This window comes from Balaenoptera borealis (assembly GCF_965194805.1).
Source record: "Balaenoptera borealis genome assembly, chromosome: 9".
NCBI lineage: Eukaryota > Metazoa > Chordata > Mammalia > Artiodactyla > Balaenopteridae > Balaenoptera > Balaenoptera borealis.
In genome coordinates this window covers 113,568,546-113,589,439 of record NC_138873.1, presented here as the reverse complement: position 1 = coordinate 113,589,439, position 20,894 = coordinate 113,568,546, and the positions used below count along the sequence as shown (strand labels likewise).

Here is a 20,894-nt window from a genome sequence, read left to right as displayed (position 1 = left end):
CTCCACTGCAGAAAGAGGGCAGTGGAGGCGCTGACTGTTCCTTCCTGGCCTCTGCTTTCAGGACTGCAGGCCTGCCTGTCAAGTTGCTGACAGCTGTTAGTTATTAAACCAGGCCCTGGACATGAAACACCTGGGTTGTCAGGGTAAATCTGAGTCATTTTCTAAACAGTGACAAGGATCCCTTTGCAGGGCCAGCTTTTTCCCTGTGAGGCAGGGAAACCCATTCGCATTAGCCAGGCCTGGTTGTCCATATGGACCCTCAAGTTGCAGAGAAATACAACTTTACGTATAAAACTTAGCAGGTCTAGGGCTTCCCTGGTGGTGCAGTGGTTGAGAATCTGCCTGCCAATGCAGAGGACACGGGTTTGAGCCCTGGTCTGGGAAGATCCCACATGCCGCGGAGCGGCTAGGCCCGTGAGCCGCAACTACTGAGCCTGCGCGTCTGGAGCCTGTGCTCCGCAACAAGAGAGGCCGCGACAGTGAGAGGCCCGCGCACCGCGATGAAGAGTGGCCCCCGCTTGCCACAACTAGAGAAAGCCCTCGCACAGAAACGAAGACCCAACACAACCAAAAAAAATTAATTAATTAATTAAAAAAAAAAAAAAAGAATAGCTCTTTAAAAAAAGAAGAAAGAGGGCTTCCCTGGTGGCGCAGTGGTTGAGAATCTGCCTGCCAATGCAGGGGACACGGGTTCGAGCCCTGGTCTGGGAAGATCCCACATGCCGTGGAGCAACTGGGCCCGTGAGCCACAACTGCTGAACCTGCGCGTCTGGAGCCTGTGCTCCGCAACAAGAGAGGCCGCGATGGTGAGAGGCCCGCGCACCGATGAAGAGTGGCCCCTGCACCACGATGAAGAGTGGCCCCCACTTGCCGCACCTAGAGATAGCCCTCGCACGAAATGAAGACCCAACACAGCTAAAAATAAATAAATAAATAAAGTAGCTATTAATTAAAAAAAAAAAAAAGAATCAAGCATTATGGGGGAATATAATTATCATAATTAGTTAAAAAAAAAAAAAAACCTTAGCAGGTCTACTTTGCTGGGAGACCCCAAAGTATGTTTTCAAGGACTTGCCCTTGCCCTCCCTCCGCGTGGGCTGGTCTCGCTAACCCCCTCGCTCTCCTCTTCCACCACAAGGAGGCGCTAGATCAGGACAGCGAACACGAGGGTCAGCGGAATCCTCGCCCGACAAGCTGCCCCCCACCCACCTGCAGGGCTTCTGTGGTCAGTAAACGTGGCAAAGCGGCTGACTACAGCCTTCACTCGAAGATGGCGCAATAGATATTCGCTTATTAGTGACCCTAAGAGGTTTAAAAGTAAAAAAGAGAAGGGGTGCAGCTGGAGGGAGAGAGAGTCCAGGGGAAAGAGAGAGAAACCTGTTATGTTTATTTCATGCAGCATTAAAAAAAAAAAAAAACTTATTTAGCCACCAAACCCTATTTTTAACATAAAACTTATTAAATCCTGCTCAATTCGAGTTCTGCAAATGTTCCCGCTTGGGAAATACTACACCAGACGATCACTGAAGCAATCCTAATTCTGAAACTTCTAAGATCTATTTACATATTTTCTAAAGCACAAGTCTGATCACAGCCCTGCCCTGCCCCCAAATCCTCCATGGCTCCCACCTGCCTGTAAGGTCCACATTCCTTAGCACGACATTCAAGACCCTCCGGAGCTTGGCCTGAACGTACCTCTCCAGTCTCAATTCCCTTCCTCCTGTGCACGAGTCTCTGCTCTCCCCCATGCTGGGCTTCCCCTGTCCCCTCTTCACAGGGCCGTCGCTTTCCCGCCCCTGTGCCTCTGTTCATGCTGGAGCCAGTCGGAGCACATTTCCTAGTCGTTGCACATCAAATGCAACCCACTTTAGACACACAGTTCAACAGTCCCCTCCCAGATAGCTCTTCTCTAACATACCCTCATAGTTAGAGTCCTTATACTAGACAAGATACTGGGCTTCTTGTGTAGAAACATCTGTGTATATGTCTTATTGTCCCCTAGGGTTCTTGAAAGAGTGGCTTCACACCCTCTAGGTCCTAACACATAATAGGTGCTTATTGAAATAATCTGAAGGGTAAATGGCTGATGTGATTCAACAGGAAACCTTCCGGGCAGAAAAGAACAGTGGTTTGGGGACCAGAGGCCTGTTCTGGTTCTGCCATCAGCATGTGGGGACGTAGGCCTTTTGCTTCTCCGCCCGAGAGCTCGGTATACTCAGCTCTAGAGAGACAGGGAAGGGGCTGGCAGGGGCCACAGGCCTTCCAGAGCTAAACTGTCTAAGATTCTCTTGATTTATACTCCACCTTACAAAGAACTTCAGGCAATCCTACAGAATTAAGAATAGAGTGAAAGAGGACAATTGATGACAAAAAAAGAACAGAGACCTGAGGCCTATTTGAATTTTCTAAAGGAAAGAACCTCTAACATTAGGGCCTTAGGGATCACAAGAGACTGAGAAAAAGAGATTTTTTTAAATCAAGAAATCATCCTGAGTTCTCAAAACTGTCCATAAAAATGACTGACTTTTATTACTTCTAAGATATCCCTCATCTTAAATATATAAGATCACCAATTCACCTCTGCAGAAAATGCTTGCCTTTAAAAAAATCTAATGAACAAAAAACATTTTTCTGAAGTATATTTGATTTACCATGTTTTCAGGGGTACAGCAAAGTGATTCAGTTATATATATATATATTTTTCAGATTCTTTTCCATTACAGGTTATTACAAGATACTGAATATAGTTCCCTGTGCTATATAGTAGGACCTTGTTGTTTATCTATTTTATATATAGTAGTGTGTATCTATTAATCCCAATTCCCAGTTCATCCCTCCCCACTCCTTTCCCCTTTGGTAACCGTAGTTTATTTTCTATGGCTGTGAGTCTATTTCTGTTTTGTAAATAAATTCATTTGTATCATTTTTTTTAGATTCCGCATATAAGTGATATCACATGATATTTGTCTTTCTCTGTCTGACTTACTTCACTTAGTATGATAATCTCTAAGTCCATCCCTGTTGCTGCAAATGGAATTATTGCATTATTTTTATGGCTGAGTAGTATTCCATTGTATATACATACCACATCTTCTTTAACCATTCATCTGTCGATGGGCATTTAGGTTGCTTCCATATCTTGGCTATTGTACATAGTGCTGCAATGAACATTGGGGTGCAAGTATCTTTTTGCATTAGAGTTTTCGTCTTTTCCAGATGTATGCCCAGGAAAAAAATTTAATTCTCTAATACAGTGGTTATCGAAATGTGCTCCCCAGGTCAGATACATCAACATCATCTGCATTAGAGAATTTTTTTAATGTTCCTTTTGTTAGTGCCTTAGAAATACAAATTCTCTGTCCTCAAACTTCCTGCATCAGAAACTGTGAGGCAGGCGGGCCCAGGAGTCTGTTTTAACAAGGCCTCTAGATGATTCTGATGTACACCAGTTTGTGCATAATTATGTTTGGAGCTAAATATGTTATCACGTGTGTCTATATACTCATTTATCAAAGATACAGAAATGTGTGGTTCCCTTTTCTCTCCACTCTTCTCACTCTTGTACAACTCACTCCAAAGTGGGGTGATGGCAAATCTATGTGGTCCCTCGTCTCTGACTTCTGCAGGATCCACTGCTCAGGTGTCCCTGCACCAATAAAATCTGCCCTGTTTTTTACAGCTGATCAAGCAGACCCCTGCAAATTCCTGGCCTGTGGCGAATTCGCCCAGTGTGTGAGGAATGAGTGGACCGAGGAAGCCGAGTGCCGCTGCCGAGCGGGGTACCCTGGGCCCTGTGACCCCGGAGAGGACTGTGAGGACACCCCGGGGAAGGGAGCGCTGTGCAGGTGGGTCTAGCACCGCGACACTCAGACCCAAGAATTAGTTACTCAGGCTTCTGAGACACCCATCGTTAGCATGAATTCATGCAATCCCGTAAACCCATGGTTCTCAAACTTCAGTGAACACCAGAGTCTCTCAGAGAACTTGTGAAAGCACACATGGCTGGGCCCTGCGAGGCTGTCTGTGATTGGGTAGGTCTGTGCAGGGCCCAGGTACGGCTGCTGCTACTGCTGGTCCCAGGATCACACTTTGAGAACCACTGGCCCTAAGCCTTTCTGCAGGATTTCATTAAGGCCAATAAGGGAAGAAAAAAGAGCCTGCATCAGCTTTAAGACAGAACACCACGTGACCTACTACCTTAATCAGTGTCTATGTGTCTAATATTTGAGTCTTTCCCTGGTTGCAAACACATTAGCTGTCATCATAAGAAAGCTGAAAAATATAGAAAATTATGAGAAGGAAGATTAAAAGCCTGTATAATTCATCACGTTAATTGATGTACTTCTTTACATAGAATTTTCCAAAGCAAAGTGGAATTAGACTGGCTTCTTATTTTAGAGTCAGCTTTTTTTACTTAGAACATTCTCCCATGTCATTAAATATTTTCTGTAGCATCATTTTTTTTTAATTTATTTATTTTATTTATTTATTTTTGGCTGTGTTGGGTCTTCGTTGCTGTGCGTGGGCTTTCTCTAGTTGCGGCGAGCGGCGGCTGCTCTTTATTGTGGTGCATGGGCTTCTCATCCCGGTGGCTTCTCTTGTTGCAGAGCACAGGTTCTAGGCACACAGGCTCAGTAGTTGTGGTTCACGGGCTTAGTTGCTCCTCGGCATGTGGGATCTTCCCGAACCAGGAATTGAACTGTGTCCCCTGCAGTGGCAGGCAGATTCTTAACCACTGCGCCACCAGGGAAGTCCCGACCCCTGGTATTCTTAGAGCCTCCAATTTGCCCAACCAGGGCAAGTAGGAACCCAAAATGCTACCTTAGCTGGTGGTAGGAAGAACAAGGAACTTGTTACTCAACCTCTTCAAACCACGTGTCTCTTCTCACTCTTCTGCCTTCTTCCTATCAAGCACTAGGACCGGACGGGGTTTCCCTCCTTCCTACAATGATACCCTCCTTCCCCCTTTCCTTGATATTATAATGGACAGAATGTTGAGAGAAAGAAAAGAGTTTGCTGAGTTTACTGATAGGGAACATATATCATAAAATATCTCACAAATATTACACCCATTTTATAATGTAAAGAGTGAAAAAGCAAGGTGCAAAATGTTTATAAAGTATCGTCAGAAATTATATGTATATAGAAAAGTTTGGAATTATATACATCAAATTTTAAAGTAAACTTTTTAAAAAGTTTTTTTTTAACTGTATGAACAAAATATTATTACAGAGTTATTTTTCAGCAACCATAACTCAGAATTTGACTTTAAAAATAACTCTACTTCTTGCAAGATAAAGTTATCACTCATCTTTCCCATGAGCTTTGTTCAATCCTCCTGAGACCACTGCCTATGAAACAGTAAGCCAATGGGAAGGCAAAACTCGGGGCAGGGGTGGGGTGGTGCACAAAGCATATCTCCTCCAACTCTAATGGAAGGCACCTGCAAAAATATGCTATTTTCATTTGTCATAATAATTTTAGAACTAAAATAGTAGAAAGCCGTAGTTGCTCTTAATGTTGATAAGCCCAGGAAACAGGATATCTTGTTTTTGCTTTCTTTTGCAGGTCACCAGATCAATCTAAAAACCAAGTGTATGAAACTAGTGTTAAAAAGTTCCAAAATCAGCAAAATAACAAGGTAAAATCCCATTTTTATATGTTGGTTTTAATTACTGAATATAAATTTTGAAGGAAATTAAAAACGTTTCTGGGCCTGACTCTTAAATAGAGATAAGAAAAAGCAGTTTTCCTTTATTTGCCAAGTTTTTTATTTAGTATTTTAAGAGGGAAAAAGGCATTTCCTGGTACAAAATGTATAGAGACAGGGGCTGGCACTAACTGAAATGTGTAGACAAAACAATAAAATAACAGAAAAAATCCAAGTATTTTACAATATTCCTAACCTTTTCTTTAAAAATATACATGCAATTTATCAAATGCATTTCAACAACACTGAATTTCTCATAATGATTTATATTCCTGGAACTGAGTAATTATATATATAGACATATATATATATATATATATATATATATATATATATATATATATATATGTAATTATCTATGTACATGTATATATTATATATATACATGTATATGTATATTATGTATATATGTATATATTCTTATAAAGTGTTTTTATTTCAAATAATCAGCTAAAGCAAAAATATGAAGAAACATGATTTGTGAACAATGAGTAACCTCAAAAATTCCTAAAACTTCATCCTCAGATAAATGTTCCTTCCAGTGTCCTAGATGTCTCTTTCAAAATACTCATCCATTCAATCAACTTTTTTGACTAAATTTTATTTTACAAAGGGAAATAACTTATCTAATAAGCAGGTTAAATATAGCCTACATAGAGCTTTTTAAATAACTTTTGGAAAAATACCTTTGACAATTTTTAGCCTAAAATTACCTAGTTTCAAAAATTATAACTAGTCTTTGATGGTAAAAAAAAGAGTGATAATCAGCCAGTGTCCACTCTACCTGAGGTCTCTCTCTATATATAGTGCTAGATGGAAACAAACATGGCAAAGTTTGCAATTGAAACTAGTCATTACGGTCAACATACACTCCAGAAGGATACTGAGGCCATTACACCAAACGCTAATCATAAGTTCATGTGTCCAAGTGCACACAAGGAATAATGTGTGCCATTTTGACTTCCTGAAACAAAGAAAATTGAGAAGACAGAAAAGGTTCAGACTTGGGCCATAAAACGACATTAGGACACGGGATCTGATATTAATAAAATGCCCAGGATGAAGTATACACCAACTGAATCTGGAAGTACCAGGTAGAATTAGGAACCACATTTCACATGAGGAAGCAGCTTAGAGTAATGATGTCTGCTATGGTTGGAAGGGAACATGTTGACTTTGATTCACAAATTATTTGCCATCCCTGCTTCAAGAGATTGATTCAGTCTGAGAAGATTTAAGAAGAATAGTAGGTTTAAGAATTCTTAGTAGGTTGTAAAGTTAGGAATCTTTCCCACCTTTCAAAGAATATATCCTAAATGGCAAGCATATTATCTCATCTACCAGCAGAGGTAATATCGGAATGAACCATTGGTTTGACCTTGGGTGACATTTATTAATCTCTTAAAACTATTTCTCTTCCAGGTAACCAGGAAAAGAAATTCTGAATTACTGACTGTAGGACATGAAGAATTTAACCATCAAGATTTGGAAGGAAATTAAAAACTGAAAATGTACAAATTATCATTTAATCTATCGCAAGAGAGATGGCTTGCTTTCTCAAGGAAAATTATATCCACTCTGTCAAAATTCTGAAAACATAGGCAGGCATATCCACTGGTCATCGATATCCAGGCATGTAGTCAACACTGAGAACCAGGACACATCACATTTCAAATACAGAAGAGTCATGTACTTGAAGACCAATAAATTCTGAAAAAAAAGCAGCTTATGATCAAAACCAAAAACACCACCAGTAAAATGTATTTTGGCTATTCCTCAGTGATAATCAAGGTGATAGCAAACTAGCTCTGTGTCCAGCTGCCCTTAAAATATTGTTCACAGGTCATTTACAACAAGTGCAACTTATTATTTGGGGGCAGGGGGTGGGATATACTGGGAAATAAAGCTCTTCATATGTTAGAATGCACATAAAAGATGATTATGTATGCAAGGAGGTGCAGGATGAATGCATATAGTATGTAAATTGTGGTGAGTTTACAGATGCCCCACACTTCAGCGTCTGTAACTCACATGCCCCTTCAGTTCTTAGGCCCACTAGTTTTATACGAAATTCCTGCTTACATGGTGGATAATTTTGTTGCCAATAATTTCTAAGTTGTTCCTTTAAAGAAAAGAACTGGGATATACATACCATGGAAAATCTTACTCTTTCTTGTTACTGCATAAAGCTATTTTAAAGAAAGATACTATATTAGGGGGAAAAAAGTGAGGTTGTACTTTGTGACATAACCAGTTCCTGTTTCCCACCACGGATGAACTATGTCTTCTTCCAATTTGATAGCTTCATTGAATACTCCTTGACACTCACTGTGGTGTGTACATAGATAGACTGGCATCAAGGTATTCCAGTTCAGCTAGTTTTTACTGTGCTATTTAATGAAAAACAAATTCCTCCATATCTCTTTCAAATGCTAGACTATCAAATATACCTTAATTTCAATAAAATATGATAAGCACTATATCTATATAGATTTATAATGTGCGTGTGTTTACTAGATATCCCCTGCATTTGCTTTATAGATTATGATAAATGATTCTAAACGAAAAAATCACTTATGTTGGCCTCCCAAATGCACAGCTTTCATCCCTATTCCCATCCCAATTGTCCCCAGAGTGAGGAGCTATGATATGGGACAAGGGCTTTGTGTATGGTGATAAAGTGCCACAAAGCAAAGAATGGTGGCAAGAGGTGCACCTGCTTACTTCCATATCCTTGGGACTCCCCAGAGGAAAACACTCTTGTTAGAGACATGACAGGCCAGCCAGAAGCATATGAGAAAAATTCCATTGAGAGAAAATGAAAATCGAATGCTATCACCTCCCCAGAATGTGCCCTCCGTCGCCTACATTTCAGTTGCGCTCTAACTGCTGCAGAGAATGTAGCTTTTGATGAGGAAAGAGAAGGAGGCAAACACTTCATCTTCCATGGGGAAGGTCCCCTTTGCAAGCAAGTGTCTCTCACTCTTTGGATCACCCACTTTTTGGATTGGTCTTTTCCAACCAACCAGAGAAAAGCTGTTGAGGTTAAGATGGCCCGCATCTGCCTGCACCCAAAAGACCTATCTGGATCATGGTAAGTTCCACACGAAGTAGCCTATATACACCAGCTGTGTTTGAAGTCCTAGGGACAAGGACTCATCTTTGGGTCCCCAGTTTTTACATCCTACGTCACCTCACAAACAAACTGGTAAGGGCCTGAGGAAAGGAAGCCACGATTTGGATTTTCTCTCATCTAGGCAAAGTGGCTCCTGCTTTTTCCCTGGATGGAAAACCTGTAGGAATTTGGGGTCAAAGCTCAAGGATGCTTCAATCACCCAGGTTCCTTGCCTGTTCCTCCACCACTTGGCACAGGGTTTCCAGGTCTGGTGACTGGACGAACTTCAGGATTCCAGCTTCTCCAATTTATTCCATTGGAAACAGGAGACAACAAGTGTAACATTTACAACTTTTTTGTTTATAATACCCCATAACTGTATTAAAAGCACAAGAAGCAAGTTCTACATAGAAGCATTTATAATTTGTATTTCTAGTACATCAGTGTTTTAGGCAAGTATCAGATACACATTTTTAGGGAATGAGGAAAAATTAAGTAACAGATGCAATTAGATGAATTTTCAAAAGTGAAAAGAAAATGGCCAATTAATAAACCTATTTGGGGTTTGCAGGTAAGAGTCTGCACAGGTATAAATTAGGATTAAAGATTTTCTTTTCGGTGTGCATTTTTTCCTGATTATCTCTTGAAAAACTTTTTGAAAAGTATATGACAACCAAACTTACTTCATGTATTAGGTTAGTCATGGGGAAGGAAGAATACATTGATTTGACGCGAACTTCACTGTACTCAAAGATCTGGTCCCGGCACGGGTAGGCTCGACCTCATAAAGTATCACCACTTCATCCCTCCACAGGGCCTGTGCACAGAATGTCTCCTGGCCTTCTCCAGCATGGCAGTGTCATATCTGTAAGCTAAGAATTTATACACCAGGCCTATCTTGGTCCAAGTTTAATAGGTCCATGGGTTTTGCTCTTATGTTACATACAATTCATTCTACAACTTAGCAAAGATCTAGGAGTGCTTGGTCACCTAAAACGCCGCACTGTTTTCAGCCTGGGGTGTAGCGTCTTCAGGGGTGCACCCCTTTTCTTTCTCTTCCATCCACTCTTCTCTTTCCTTATTGTTACAACCTTCCCCCTTATCTGTCCTTATTCTAATTTTTAGATGTCCTCTGTCCTCCCCTTCCTTATTAGTTTATATTCTGGAAGAAATAAAAATGCTCAATAATTGTTACTGCTGGTAACGCTAAATAGACAAAGGCCATCACATCTTCTGAAGATGGAGAGTGACAGGTGAGCAACCCTTCATCAACCCCCAGGGGCTACTCGAAGAAGTCTGCTTGTTTTGACTCTGTGCTCCACATGAGTAGAGCAAAGGCATTTCTATCTCTTTCACGGTCTAGAATTAAATTACTTGAGCTCTCTGGATCTCTGTTTACCTCTTCTGTAAAAGGAGTTAGGTCTACCGCTAACACTGAAGCAATTCACTGATTCATTCAATAATATTTACTCTACTGATTCAGGTACTCTTAGGGTAGTTTAGGTGAAGAAACCAAAGATCTACCTGTTTGGATCCCCTGAGAACCACTGGAATAACCTGTGAATGAAAATATCTTTTTAAAAATCCAATGAATAAAACTACAAAATCCTCATTATTCCTCGTGCCTGTGAGTTTCTACTCTCTAAGTTTCCACAAATACCACCCGCGTTCCACTTTTAAGATGATCTTTTCTTTTGTGATCTGATATGATCTTTTGTTTTGTTGTTTGCAGAACAAAAGGGTTCACTATGTTACTGGAAAGAATGACCTATAAAAAGTCACTATAGGGAAGCAGAATGTGAGTTACAATAGAATGTCTTTTGTGTGGGCTTGTGCTCTTAAGTGCACTATTTTACTTCTTCCTCATATAATCCTTTGAGAAGGTGCCATCTACTCAACCTTACAACTAAGAAAACTCACTGTTCTCTTAATATATGTACGTATTAGAGAAATTTTCTCTCAGTGCCTACCCATAGCTCACAATACGTATCTCAGATGTGTTAATGCGATTAGGAATTACATCATAATTGAATGTGAAAACATTTTGTTTTCTCAGTTTTAATATTTTATGTACATCTACCTTTGCAAAGCATACACTAAGGAAGGAACTGGTATTGAGTGAGACAAGCATTGAGAAGAATTAGTTCTTAATGTACAGAATGCTCGCTTTAACTTCTAATTTTACATCTCAATTAAAATGACTGATTAAAATATAAACTGACGTTTGATTCATACCGTTTTCACCTAGTGTTTCTGGGTTTGATTGTGAACGTTGTAAAGAAGCTGCATCTACATTTTTCACAACACTCTCTCTGCTATTTCCCTTAAAGGATGATGGAGGTCCTAAGCTTCTCCAGCAAAGGGGCTTCTGTGTGTGCAGAGCTGTCATATGTAGGTGACTGTAAGTCTGTCTGAATTAGGGCAAGTCTCCTGGAGCCACAATTAACTCAGAAGACTACTTAAAATAGATACATTCTAGGACAGCTGTGTGACATAATTAGCAACAAAATGGCTTAAGACTGACTATAATTTTATCAGCTATTAAAGTAAAAAATTAAAGACCTGTAACAATGCCTTGCTGTGATATATTTCTCACAAATTCTTCAAAACTTTAAGTTCTCTCATTACGATAACTTAACCTGTGTGATTAGTTTTCCATCAAGCGCCTGCATGTATCTAGGACACACGTAAAACTGTTTCTGGAAACAGCGCTAAGGGCGCAAGTCATTAAAAATCTATTTGGTTACTAAATTTTCTTCCAGGACTCTCCTTGTTACCAGTTAACAAAAAAGCTTATCATTCACTATCCTGTACAAATAAAAACACCAGTTAAAGGCGAGTGATAAGAAGAGGGAGAACAGGACATTTATTTTCAGTAACCAGACCGTCTGTCACCAAATCACAGGGACCAAATGACCCAAGGGTGCGTGAGTCTATGCAGTAATACAGCCTTAAAAAGATAATCACATTCACATTCTCAACAGTACAGACAGGACCATTTACTTTCTCTAACAGAAGACGATCGTTTGCACAGTATCATAATAAATAAATATCTCTATACTAAAACATATAATGAGAGAAGCAATTCTGAAAACAGTGCCCAGCTCACAAGCACTAATCCAATCAGCTGGGAAATACTTTCCTAACTGAGGTACTCTTTCTAGGGGGAAAAAAAAAAAATCACTGGAAATTCATTTCAAAGGTTAGGGTCTTTAAACATCAGGGGAAAAAAAGTACAGAGAGTAATTTTATTTTCTAATTTTATTCTAAAATACAAACAAGACTCCTTAGGATTATGTCAACATAACTCCTTGATGTATGTTTGTTTCCTAATTCCTAATATGAAAGTCATAAATATTAGGCTTGAAACTGCTGACATTTGATCAAAACTAAACAGCACACAAAACCTTTTTTTAAATTATCAGTTACATGAAACAAGCAATTCCTCAGTGCAGGGTTTTTGAATTACAAGGCTTATAAAAGAGCTCTACAATTACCAAAATCTCAAAGGCCAAAAAAGACAATAGGAATTTTTTTAAAAAACAAAGGTGTTTTGAAGCAGAATACTAGTTTAAATCACATGAAACAACTTGGACAAGATTCTGACACAAAATCACAACTGAGATGAAATTGAAAGAATATTTGAATTCAGTCCAGTTAAGCCAAACTGCCACCTAAAACCTATTGCCTTTTCTAAATGAAACAAAGTTATCTCAGAACTTTCAAGCATTTAAATGATCTGAATTTCCTTTATTTGTCCATGGAATATAAGAACATATTCTTACAGCAACACTATGTGATAGAAAAGCAAAACAAATCTGTGCAGGATACTATGTACCTTCTTTATCACAGATTGCATCAAATACATCAAGGCTCTCTCCAGAATTCTAGAACTTCAGGTAAATTGCTTTACTCAAACTAAGACACTGCAAAAGAGGGGGGAAAAAATAAAAATTTCCACCTTTGATGGAAATTTCCATGAATTTCGGAAAAAGTTAGTAAAGAAAGTACACAGCTTTCAGATCAAAATATCAGTGCCTTGATCATTTTAAGTGCCTTAATTTTTGTATGAAAATTAAAGCTAAGTTTTCTTTATTCCAGTTATACGGTACTGTGCCATCCTTAAAAAGCAAGAATTCTGCATTTTTTAAAAACTTCTTTTCCTAAAGAACAACTACGATGGATTTAAGGTAGTCTGTTGGCAAACAAGGAGAAATGTCAAGAGTCTGTCCAAGTGTAACAAGTATTACAATAATGAGAGGTCTAACAGTTACAGCTGGATACAGGAAAATAATTTTAAGGTCCCAAATTCACTACCATAATTAACCTTAAATTAACAAAAAACCATGATTAATAAAATCTGTTCACTTTGTATAAGTAATTCTAACTTGTTCGTGGAATGGTTAAATCTCTGGGACACACTCCCTACCTAGTGCCATGGCAAGGGCTCCCAGCTGCAAGGCGAGTGCAATTTCTACTTTAACAGATTCTGCAGCATGGCCGTGGCATAGGTGGGCCTGGCCTGTCTGCTCTCAATTGCTTTCTGAAGATACTGGATGCCTCCACAGCGTTCCCAAATTTCTTCGAACCGTCTTGGCAAAATCTCAGCACCGCACTTTCGAGTCAGGCCTGTCTCTTCAAGACTCAGCTCACACATCTCCATGTCATCCTTACCTGCACAGATGAGACATCAGAGAATTACTATACCTCCTTTCAGAACCATTTACTGTAAACTTTATTCCTGAAATGTCTACCAATTCTCATAGATGTGAGGACTTCTAAAACCATTTCCTTCCTCTAAGATTGAAATCTGCTTCATAAATTCACCAGAAACAAATGTGTCCTCCACCAAGTTCCATTTCAAAAGGTATTAACGATGCAGTTGACCAAACAAGTTACCAGGGTTCATAAAAATGCTACATTTCCTTAAATAACCATTACAAAGCACATGATATAATCAGACACCAATGAAAAGGTTCCTAGGACACAGACAAGTTTCTATGTGCTCTACAAGGACATAATTAATCCAAGCAATTCCCTATGGTAAAGAAGTCATCTTCAACTGATGTGACTTAACTGCAAAACTCCACGCCTCAACCCTGAAATTTAATGAATTATTACACTGTACGTCACACCATTTCATCCAGAGGGTACACAAGCCTTTTCTGCTTTATACATTTTTTTTTCAGGTGAACCGTACACACCGGCCACGAGGAGGATGGGTGGCTTGTCCGGATGAAGCTCCAGCTGCCGGGCAATCCACGGTCCATCAAAGTGGGCATACCACCAGCCCTTTTTCTTATTCTGCGGGTCCTTGTACTGGTCCGCAGGGCGGATGAACGGGATGCGGAAGAAACGCTGTTGTCGGTTCATCTCGACCCCCTGCTGCCTGGCGGGGAGCTGAGCTGCCGGGTTCTGCTGAGCTGTCACAGAGAACAAGCAGAGTCACGCCGGCAGCCCAGGGGATATGGAAAACAGCCTTTAATCCTAAAGTGCACCACGGATTTTTACAGAAGCAAAAAGAGGGCTTCCTAACAGTGAATCTAAAACAAAATGTCAATGTGAACTGCCTACAGATGAATACAATTCAAAGGGTGATTTCTTAGAAGTTTCTTGCCCTGAAGATGTTCCTGGGCATCGTAAACACACACACACACACACACACACACACACACACAATCACACACACACACACACACAATCAGCCACAGCAGCAATAACAACAAAAAGCCCCTGGGCATTGTAAACACACACACACACACTGAGCTCATATCATCTCTTTTCCCTTGCTCAATTTCCATTACTAAATGGTTGAGTTTTGCTTTTTATTTTCTGAAAATATACAGTTCTCTGAGGCAATGACTTTACATCTTCAGGAGCATGATTCTGGTAAATCTGTTTAATATGCTCTATACTCACAACTTTAAAGGTGGACCAATCATTTACTGCAACTCAATTAAGAATCTCACTGAAAAGCTAAGCACGTCAATGAAAAATTATATAATATGTACAAGTCAAGGACAGTCACATGGCTTTTGTAAGACTTTCCAAGTACTGAAAGGATGAAATTACTCTTATTCTACTTTTTGCACCAATAGCAAAAAGCTTTACAGCAGCTCAATTTATTTCTGTGCAAACAAGAGAAAGCAAAAAGCAGTTAGCAAAGCTGTATATGCCTATGAAAGAAAGAAATAGACCCAGTTTTGTTAGTGACTTTAAAAAGCCGTATCACCTTTAGCATGTTACCAGAGATGAGCTTATTTATTCTCTCGTTCCTGTTCCCTCAAAACAACTTACAGGTCAGTGTTTCCATTTCGAGTTTTAAAAACTACCTACTTTGCAGAAAATACACTAACTCAAAACTAAGACATTTTATAAAAGGATTAAGAAAAAAAACCCTTCCCTCCATCTTAAGCAGTGAATTAGAACTCAGTGTCCTGTTGACAGAAACTTACTATGATACTGATGGCCACCCATTAGCATAACCTACTTTTTTTCTTTCAAAATAACAATCCCCTGTAACTTAATATATTGGGTAAAATTTAGAAACCCAATGGAAAGTCTTGGATGGCTTCTTCTACTAATGTGAGAAATGAAATTGTATTTGGGGAGCCTGGAAATGAATATTCATCTGGAAAAGTACAAAGATACAGACGTTAAAAGCTTGAAACTAATCTTCTAAACAACTATTTCTTTCACATCCAATTGTTATCTTCAACAGTGTGAATAAGTTTCAAATTTTTAAGTCTGTAAATTACTGGAAGCACTAAAAAAAATCATGTCCAACCAGCTGGCAAATAAATATGGCCTTATATTCAAATCATTACTGCTCAACTGATTCTAGAAGAAATTCACTGTACACTAAGATGACTCAGAGCTTTTAGATGATCAAAAACTGTGCATCATAGGAAGCTGTAAAAGTAACAGAATAATCTCCTCTTCCTATTAAGAGGTATTCTATTAAGCTTGTGTACATTATCATACAAAACTCAAATCTCTTCGGACAGAAATGCTTATACCATCACAGTATTTGAAACCAGCACCTAAAGTTAGTCTTTACTCTAAAAGATCAGCTGCTTATTAAGATAGAGTTTTGCTACAATAAGAACTGAGTATACTCAGTTTAAAATGCTAGTTTTTTTAAAAAAGGAAGTAATTTGATGAAATAACAGATTAATTAAATTTTGTTCTGCATGTATATTTTGGAGTGATCCAAATGAAAGTACCATCTCAAATGAGGTATCTTAGTACAGATAAACCAACATGAATGTACTACAATTCACCTTAAAATTGTAGCAAAACAATGTTTAGAAGAAGTTAGTACTTTATAAAGTATTTTTAACCCATCTTCCAGTTAGCTCATGAGTTACCACCCATTGACTTACGTGAATTGTTCAAAAATGGTGCAAAATCTGTGAACAAATATTTTATGTTGAAGAAAAGATAAAAATGCCAAAACTGTTAAATGAGCATTCTTCTAATTTATCATGTCTTCCCATCAATGGAGGTGGTGACTAACAAAAAAATACCCTATCCACAGCCAAATACTCCCAGAACTACCTACAAGTAGATGCGGCTTTCCAGTTTTTTTTTAAAGCTATTTTGATTATGTTTTTAGGACATCCTGCTTGATGGACATACAAAGAGGACCCAAATTTTAATTTTCAAACACAGTAATATCCAAACAAAAATCCAAAACAGTGACTTAATAATCAAGATGAAAGTACCTTTAAAGCACTACTAGAATTTTTGTAGGGGAAAAAAAAGAGAATAACTCATAAATGCATTAAAAAAAGCTTTTTATATAGAGAAGAAGCATTGCCACACTTCCATATACTCAGCATGTTTTAATTTCTTCACATTGTCTTAAATCTTAAATTCACAACATTTTTATTTAGGAACTATGAAATAAAACTACTCTCCAAAGTCATTGTTTTAAGCAAGTAAATGTAAATCTTTACTGGGTAATTTGCCACTGCCCCCCAAAAATTATTTCTGAGAGCCCCTTTCCGGGGTAAATGTAATGACGGTGTGCTCACCGAGTACAGCACACAGGAAAGGGATCTAAGCCTCCCGACTCCTAACTCTTGAGAATTTACCATACTTTGTCAATGGCTTACTCTTAAAGGCAATAATACCAAGTTATATTTTTGTTAATCATAAGCTGTCATCATTTTATTTTCTCAAATTAATGAATTCTAATCCTTCTAAATTTTAAACTACAGAGCAGTTCCTTTTAAAGGTCAAGCAGCTGCACCACTAGGAAACCACCTAAAGTACAGAATTTTCTCAGGTGAGCCGTTAAGCATCTTGGTGCCCTTCGCCTTTCCTTTTACTGCACTCCTGTGTCAGACTGAATTCTACACGACAGAAAAATAGAGAGAAAAATAAAAAAGTACTTTTCAGGGCAGAAGTTACATTTTATGCTGAAAATGACCCACATTCAAATTCTCTGAAGGCGACCTATATGCGGGGGCATGCTCTTACACAATTCCTAATTTTGTTCATCCACCTGGATGGGACCCTTGAGAAACTTTCTTAATCTACTCTGTTGTTCTTCCAAAAAGTACTTTAGGAATGGAAACAGTATAGGAACCAGTAAGGTAAGCCGCATGTTATTTGCTCCTTTTGGGGCAAAGTTGGATGAGCAAGGTACCAAAGTTTGGTTTGCTACAATAATGCATGAAATATTTATATATTCATTAAAAATGTGTCTACCGGGGACTTCCCTGGTGGTCCAGTGGTTAAGAATCCACCTTCCAATGCAGGGGACACGGGTTCAATCTCTGGTGAAGGAACTAAGATCCCACATGCCACGGGGCAACTAAGCCCAAGCCCGCATGCTACAACTACAGAGCCCACGTACTCTGGACCCGCACACCACAACTAGAGAGAAGCCTGCGCGCCACAATGGAGAGCCCACGCACTGCAACGAAAGATCCCACGTGTCACAACTAAGACCTGACGCAGCCAAAAATAAAAAAATTAATTAATTTTTAAAAAATGTGTGTGCCAAATATTACAACATTTATTTCTTTTTTTTAAAAAAAATTATTTATTTATTTTTGGCTGCACTGGGTCTTCGTTGCTGTGTGCGGGCTTCTCATTGCGGTGGCTTCTCTTGTTGCGGAGCACAGGCTCTAGGAGCGCGGGCTTCAGTAGTTGTGGCTCGCAGGTTCTAGAGCGCAGGCTCGGTAGCTGTGGCGCACGGGCTTAGTTGCTCCGCGGCACGTGGGATCTTCCTGGACCAGGGATCAAACCCGTGTCCCCTGCATTGGCAGACGGTTTCTCAACCACTGCACCACCAGGGAAGTCCTCTTTTTGTTTTAAGAAGTGCAATCACGGAGATGTATAAATTCTGAAATAGAACATAATGAAACCCAATCAGTTCAAGGTCATGATTAGAACATTACAGCTAAAGATTACAGATAAAAAGAATAGCCCTTTGCCATTTATACAAAACAAAGCAACTGTGGTAGAAACTTGGTGCAGACAGTGAACAGGTAATGGAATCATCCTGTCATCTTCATTTCCCAGAGACAAATTTTTAAACTGGAGAAGACAGTGGTGGTCACAGAAGATCAGTGTTGAGAGGGCCCTCCTCCTGCCATTTCTTAGCTGCAGGCAAGCTCACTGCTCTTGCAAGAGTTATATTCTGACTGAGGACACAGTCATTACTACTAATAACACTTCCCTTCCTCAATCTAATCTTTGCAACATCTTAGAAACACTAAAATTTCACCATTTAATTGACTTTCATCAAACACTGTTTTATTTGCTAGGAAGGCAGTAGCGGAGGCAAAATATAACCGTGAGCTCCTCTTCTAAGTGAGCTGGGGCCACGCGTGGCTAAGCTTTACCACCAACTGTCGGGAATATACCTCGTTCTAAAAAAAGATATTAAATATGCTGTCACCTTGACATTAGCCAGAATTAACCTAACAAATTGTGCCAGTAGCAAGTTGAATAAATGAAATTCCAATTATTGCTTTTAAGACTGAAATTACAACTCATATCACAGGTATTCTTAATTAATGTTAAAGCTAGTACTTGCTTTTACTAGGTTATGTCTATTCTGCTCTATTTTCCAATTTCAGGGATACAGCTTTGTCTTTTGCATAACAAAGTAACAAAATTCATTTTTAGAATCTCAGTCAAAAAAGCAAATTCTGGCCTAGGTAAAACTCTGGTCTAAACCAAGGTATTATTTCTCACTTATATTTTCACAGTTTTATAATATTTGCAGTAAATATTTTTTCATAGTAATCTTTACATTTCCACACATAAGCTTTACATATGTGTATATATGTGTATGTGGAAAGAATACGTATTTACAGCATTATCATACAACTTCCTCAGTATAGACAAGATTATTCTTACCTCTAGAATTTATCTTAACAAGTAAATTCAATACTTTTAAACAAATATGACTTTAAAGATGTATCTAACAGAAATAATACTTTGAAAGATAAGCCATCATGGTTGTGTTAGATTCAGTGGACCCATAGTTCTAAAGTAAGAGAAAATTTATATTGGACAATTTTACTCAAATACCTTAGGTATAGTTACATGTAATTATATACATATACTTTTTATATACATATACTTTGGAACATCCAAAAGTACAGATTTGTTTTTACCATAATCAGTAACAGACTTTGGAGCACGTTGCTCTGTTTCAGTATTTCTCTTCTTGTTCTTGGATTTCCAAGCATGATACACTTTTAGTCTCCTATGAAATTCTTCTCTGCAAGCTGCCAGGAGTTCAATATCTATCAATTACACAGAGAGAGTAAAAAAAAAAAAGGTAATTAACATCCTAATTTAGTTGTCTAGCATAATTATCCTGTGGCATAAACATATATTTTTTTAACATCTTTATTGGAGTATAACTGCTTTACAATGTTGTGTTAATTTCTGCTGTATAACAAAGTGAATCAGCTATATGTATACATATATCCCCATATCCCCTCCCTCTTGTGTCTCCCTCCCACCCTCCCTATCCCACCCCTCTAGGTGGTCACAAAGCACCGAGCTGATCTCCCTGTGATATGCGGCTGCTTCCCACTAGCTATCTATTTTACATTTGGTAGTGTATATATGTCCATGCCACTCTCTCACTTCGTCCCAGCTTACCCTTCCCCCTCCCCGTGTCCTCAAGTTCATTCTCTACATCTGCATCTTTATTCTTGTCCTGCCCCTAGGTTCCTCAGAACCTTTTTTTTTTTTTTTTTTTAGATTCCATATATATGTGTTAGCATACGGTATTTGTTTTTCTCTTTCTGACTTACTTCACTCTGTATGACAGACTCTAGGTCCATCCACCTCAAAGAACTCAATTTCGTTTCTTTTTAACATATATATTTTTAAATGAAGATTTCATTTTTAAATTAACAGTACAAAATCAAAAGTAAACTAATTATTGATAAAGATGAGCACTTCATTGTAATACTATCTTTTACACTTACAGAGCATTTTCTTAAACATTATTACTACCTTCAATCTTTCCTCCACGCAAGAACCCTGGACTAAATAGGTCTTTTATAGATGAAGAACTTGAAAAAGGAAGGTTAAGTCACGTGTCCAAGGTCACAGACCACGACAATAGAATAAGAAGTCACTGTGTTCAAACACAAGCTAGATTTACATGCACCACATTTTTTACATGTGTAATTATGCAGATAAACTCAGTGAAGAGGGAAAGAACATAGTGAGGCGTCCTGTACGATTATGACACTTGAAGTGCCAGTTACGGTGTCCTGAATTCAAACACTGTGATTTATACGTGAACACAACTGTGTGGGATTCTCTGGACACAGCCTTTTACTCTGTTCTGTTGGAAGAAAAATAGCTTTAAAAGGGAAGGACTCCACTGCCATTTCATAGACCAAAAGAGTCTGATATATAGGTATTTAACTATTATGAATAACGTTGGGAGGGTCAGTCATTAATACAGCCCAAACCATAATTCCCCTATGCTTTTCCTCTCTGGCCTATGCAAGAGATGGGCAAAATGAATTCAGCTTAATAAGTATGTCTTTCTTTTAGCTTTGTGAATAAACTAGGTCT

General features: G+C 38.7%; 2 protein-coding genes across 12 annotated transcripts in view; one reads left to right on the top strand and one right to left on the bottom strand.

The window, feature by feature from the left end:
• The window catches only part of IMPG1 (interphotoreceptor matrix proteoglycan 1), a 122,798-nt gene extending 110,756 nt beyond the window's left edge, over positions 1-12,042 (top strand). Inside the window, exons 15-17 of one of the 2 annotated variants that reach the window (XM_082405136.1) lie at positions 3,680-3,845; positions 5,569-5,641; positions 7,133-12,042. In XM_082405136.1, coding sequence (XP_082261262.1) covers positions 3,680-3,845; positions 5,569-5,641; positions 7,133-7,210 — 317 coding nt within the window. In that variant the 3' untranslated portion in view covers positions 7,211-12,042. Of the gene's footprint in view, positions 1-3,679; positions 3,846-5,568; positions 5,642-7,132 lie in introns of those variants that run through there. The other variant, XR_014248323.1, reaches the window with a different exon arrangement.
• MYO6 (myosin VI) overlaps positions 11,669-20,894 on the bottom strand; it is a 137,491-nt gene continuing 128,265 nt past the window's right edge. For 6 of the 10 annotated variants that reach the window (XM_082405033.1, XM_082405039.1, XM_082405040.1 and 3 more), the window contains 4 exons: positions 19,466-19,597; positions 16,211-16,237; positions 14,030-14,248; positions 11,669-13,499 (listed from right to left, as the gene is read on the bottom strand). In XM_082405033.1, the coding sequence (XP_082261159.1) occupies positions 13,300-13,499; positions 14,030-14,248; positions 16,211-16,237; positions 19,466-19,597 (578 nt within the window). In that variant the 3' untranslated portion in view covers positions 11,669-13,299. The remainder of the gene's footprint in view (positions 13,500-14,029; positions 14,249-16,210; positions 16,238-19,465; positions 19,598-20,894) is intronic. The other 4 variants (XM_082405037.1, XM_082405036.1, XM_082405041.1 and 1 more) reach the window with 1 other exon arrangement.